Source organism: Spinacia oleracea, chromosome 4 (genome assembly GCF_020520425.1).
Source record: "Spinacia oleracea cultivar Varoflay chromosome 4, BTI_SOV_V1, whole genome shotgun sequence".
NCBI classification, from domain to species: Eukaryota; Viridiplantae; Streptophyta; class Magnoliopsida; order Caryophyllales; family Amaranthaceae; genus Spinacia; species Spinacia oleracea.
The window spans coordinates 176,705,146-176,709,645 of NC_079490.1; the positions used below are offsets into that span (position 1 = coordinate 176,705,146).

Consider the following 4,500-nt stretch of genomic DNA (forward strand, 5'->3'; position numbering starts at 1 on the left):
GTGCAATTTGTTTCTTCAAATCTACGAAATTCGGCCAACTTTAGACTTCGGGAACTTGTGCTGTTCGTTTTATCGGCGAATTCCGCTTCGGAAAAAGGTAATTTGTTTCTGAATTTCTCCTTTTTTCTTCGTTTTTCCTTCTACCCCTCAATCTCAACCCTAGACCGAGAATTCGCGGCCATGGCAAAGAATAGGGGCAAGAGCAAGTTCGTCGTTGGCTCCTCTAGTGAGAGGGAGAACGTGCCTTCGGGAAGGTTACCGAAAACTTCGAGGGGTCGGCCTTCGGAGAGGCCAGTGGAGAGGCGTTCGACTGGTTGGGATGCTTCGAAAGATGATGTTGTTGGCGGGTCTAGCGTGTCTGAACGCGCAACTTCTGGTAAAAAGGCTGGCTCTTCGGGTGTGCGCCGCTCCTACCCTGAGTTTCCAGTTCATTGGACTGAAGCTGATCCGCAGGGCAAGTATGCCCCGATTCTGCATGAGACCACTAAGATCGATGGTCCCTTGGAAAAATCGGTCAGTGGTGACTGGTTGGTGGAGGCGAAGCTGGGGCATTACCATCGGAGGGCCGAAGAGTTATACGGAATCCAGCACGCCTTGGGGTACTGGTGCGAGCTTCCCGACCAGGAGCGTCCTCGGGTGACTCATCCGCCGAGGGGGTTCATCTCTGTGTATACTCATCATTTGGAGAACGGCCTCCGCTTTCCTTTGGATCCCTTCGTATCCGAGCTCCTGGTGTCGTACAACATCAGTTTGGCCCAGCTTACCCCCAAATCTATGAGGCACATCATCGGATTTAGATGGGTGTGCGATTTTATTAACTTTCCATGCTCTGTTGCCGTGTTTCGGGATCTGCACGATCTGTCTTTCAACCACGCTTCCAAGGGGGATGGGTATGGTTGGTGGACCATTATCAACAAAAGATCCCGAAGAAAGGGGGAGCCGAACTATATTACGGCCTACCCTTACCTCAGCTCTGATCATAACTGGAAGACGGAGTGGTTGTTCGTTCGTGTGCCGACAGATCCGAAGCATCCACATTTTTACCGCCCTCCGAAGTGGTTTGTGACTCCTGATCCTGATATGCGAAGCGTGGCTGCTCCGGATCGGAACCATCACCACTACGTGGATCTCCTCCAGTGGTTTTTGGCTCGGGAGGACAACTACAAATTGCCGTCCAACTGGCTCCCGAACCTCAACTATATCTTGCGGGAGGACATTCTTGCTGTTGCCGGTCTCAGCAGGATTTTTGACAGGGGTAGGTGTCTTTCGGCTGGGACCGTGCTTTAGTAAGTTTGTCCTCCTCCTTTTTGGTCTCGTTTTACTGATTTCGTTTTGTGCTTTGTTTCTGCAGAGTACGGCTTTAGCTGCGTTGATCCTGTGGTCTTGGGTATTTCTTTGGATCTGAAGACCATTCACGACTCGGCCCCTGATTATAAGTTCGGGAAGGAGAATCCTCGTAATCCTCGTTTGAAGGATTACGTGCTGTCTCCGTCGGGTGTCGCTCGGATATCTGAAGTTCGAGCTGATCCGTGGGATTCTGCCTCTTCTCCCGAAGCTGTTCCAGTGAAAGTCGTGCTCCCTGATTTGAGGACAACCTCGGATCCGGTGAGTGTTTCTAATCTCGAAGTCTTTTGTTTGTCTTTCTTTTTGGTTGGCCGTCGGCTAACGTCTTGGTCCTGGACCATCTTTTTAGGGTCCTGGGACTGACGCTGTGTCGCGTGCCGTTCCTTCGGTTTCATCTCCGGCTCGGATAGATATCTCTTTATCTAGGAACCGGGTACTTCGCGATTTTTCTTTATTCCTTCCTTTGTCTTGTTTTACATTTATTGACCCTTGGTTTCTTCTGTTTAGGATCAGCGCAAAAGGAAGAGCAGCACTCTTTTGAGGCCTTCTGCGCATCCGAAGAAGGCGAAAGCTGATCAGTCTTCGGAGAAGGTATTTGTTCTGACTTAGAGCTTTTGTGGTCTGTTCTCTCTTTTTCTGAAACTGACCTTTGAGCGTTTGCCCTGTAGGAAGTGGTTTCGGAAGTCATGCCTCCTCCCAAAAACCTCCTTCACTTCATGCCCTTGCCCGGGCAGAAGTTGAAGAGTGTGGTGGTTGTGGAACCGCCTCCCGTGGACCAACCGCTGGCTGAGGAAGATACCATCCCTTCTCCGCTGAAGCCGTCTGCTGCTTTAGGGATCGAGATCCAGGATATAACCAAGGTGATGGAGGCAATTGAAGCCGACCTTGTTCCTGGCTCGGATGTCCCTATTGTGGCCGAGCAGAAGGAAGAAGCTGCTGACGTTTCTCTCGAAAGGGAGAAAAGTCCGGATAAGGAGATGGTGGATCTCACCGAAGCTCACGTAGAGGTTCCCGAAGCTGAGAAGGAGGAACCCGAGCAGGGTCTGACGAGGAAGAGGCGTCATTCGACCTTGGGCTCCACTTCGACCTCGGCCCTGGATAGACTGATCCACGCTGACCCTTGCTCGGATGTTCCGCTGAAACGGATCCCCGAGGAGGTAAGGGAGGCGATGGCTCGCTATGCCAGAGCTCCGGTTTTGGGGGAGAACCCCATGGCTCACGTGGGATCTTTGGTGGGTCCCGAAGCTGCACGGGAGAATCTTCTTCGGGCCAACCCGCAGTGGAGGGTTCCTGGAGCTGAGGAGAGGAACCCAGCTATGATGGCCCAATATTATCTGAATGAGGTAAGTGTTGGAAAAATTTTTTTTTTTTTTTTTTGGTTTGTTGTTTTCTTCTTTCCTCATCTTTTCTCGTCCTTTCTTCTTTCCCAGGCTGTTTTCTGGTCCTCGTTCGCTTCCGAGTGTAGCTCGGTTGAGGAAAGGCAGCTGAGGAGGTATCAGGAGGCTTATGCTCGTGATATCCCTGTCTTGGACCAGAAGGCTGGGCAGCTCATGGCCGAGATGGTGGACCTCAAGCAACTGTACCTTCAGTACAGTCGTGAGGCTAGGGAAGCGGCGGAACAGATCGAGGCCGAAGTTGGGAAGCTCACTTTCCAAGTTGAAGAGGATGCTGAAAAGATAGCTTCCTTCGACAGGGAGAGGAGAGAAATGGCTGCCAAGTTTGCGAGCGAACTTGAAGAAAAAGACAGTCTTCTCAAGGAGATGACGTCTAAATTTGAGGCGGCCATTAAGCAGAGCCAGGAAGCGGAGGCGAGGCTTCAGCAGTTTATCAAGCACCGGGAGATTGTTCAGAATCAAGCTGACAAGGTGCCCGTTCTCCAGCTGAAGATCCGAGAGAAAGATGCTGCCATTCGGAAGTTGGAGCAAGAGAGAGTTGACCTCTACACTGCTGATCAGTGTAGAGAGCAATACTGGAATGGCATCCTAGGTGCTCGGCGGATGTTCGCGAAGCATATGCCTCATTTCCCTTGGAATGAGAAGGTTCCGCTCTGGATGAGGGCCCAGGATCACTTGGTGGAGTGCCAGGCCGATCGAGACGAAGCTGAAGCTGAACGCCAAGCTGCTCTTGCAGAGGCTCGGGCCCAGAAGGCGGCTTCCGAAGGTGATACTACTGCTGGGGGTTCTTCGAAGGATGCTCCTCTGGGGGATGCTCCTGAGACTCCCAAGAGCTAGGGATTCGGGCAGTCGTCTTCTTCAGAGTCGGTCGGTTCCAGTTGAGGACTTCCGAACATGTGCTTGCCTTTCCCCCTTTTGCCTCGGCGCTGCGTTGTACTTATTTCTTTTTTGTTTTCTTTAGTACTTCGGTAGGCCGGTATTGTCTGTTGATGGCTGCCGATTTTAACTTGTTTCATTTTGTTTTCAATTTTTGAGGTTTTTCGATGTATTTGTACTTCCCCCAAATATTGAATAAAAAATGAATGTTTGTTACTTGGCTGCTTCTTTTCGACTTGTTCTTTCGCAATTTTTAGGTCTTTAAATCCGTAGATTTCTCGAGCTCCTCTTTCTGTAGACTTGCTAAAAACCTTTTGATCTTGCGAGCTCTTTAAATCCGTAGATCTGTTAAGAGACTTTTTAACTTTTGCGAGTTCTTCAAATCCGTAGATCTGCTAAGAGGCTCTTTGACTTTGTGAGTTCTTCAAATCCGTAGATCTGCTAAGAGGCTCTTTGACTTTGTGAGTTCTTCAAATCCGTAGATCTGCTAAGAGACTCTTTAGTTTTGCGAGTTCTTCAAATCCGTAGATCTGCTAAGAGACTCTTTAGTTTTGCGAGTTCTTCAAATCCGTAGATCTGCTAAGAGACTCTTTAGTTTTGCGAGTTCTTCAAATCCGTAGATCTGCTAAGAGACTCTTTAGTTTCCAGACTCTTCAAATCCGTCGATCTGCTCAGAGGTTTGGATTGTTCTTCCGATCTCTTGTGGTTCGGAAACCTGGGCAAGAGATCGCTAGTCTGCCTCTTTAGTTATGCCTTCGGCGATCCGTGGATCTGAGCCGGAGTTTTATAACTTGATTCGAGCGACTGTTTGTTGCGAACAAATTTTATTAGGGTACCGCGAATCCGAGGATTCTGGACGATTCCCTGAAGTGTATGATTTGGTCAT

The 4,500-nt window shown here is 49.7% G+C and overlaps 1 protein-coding gene across 1 annotated transcript; it reads left to right on the forward strand.

Moving 5' to 3' along the window:
* Positions 1-765: 765 nt before the first annotated feature.
* LOC130472344 (uncharacterized) lies at positions 766-3,835 on the forward strand. The gene is made up of 5 exons (XM_056843031.1): positions 766-1,255; positions 1,352-1,605; positions 1,852-1,935; positions 2,013-2,687; positions 2,775-3,835. The coding sequence occupies exons 1-5, from the start codon at positions 775-777 to the stop codon at positions 3,573-3,575; spliced, it is 2,295 nt and encodes a 764-aa protein (XP_056699009.1). The 5' UTR covers positions 766-774; the 3' UTR covers positions 3,576-3,835.
* The last annotated feature ends 665 nt before the right edge of the window (positions 3,836-4,500 follow it).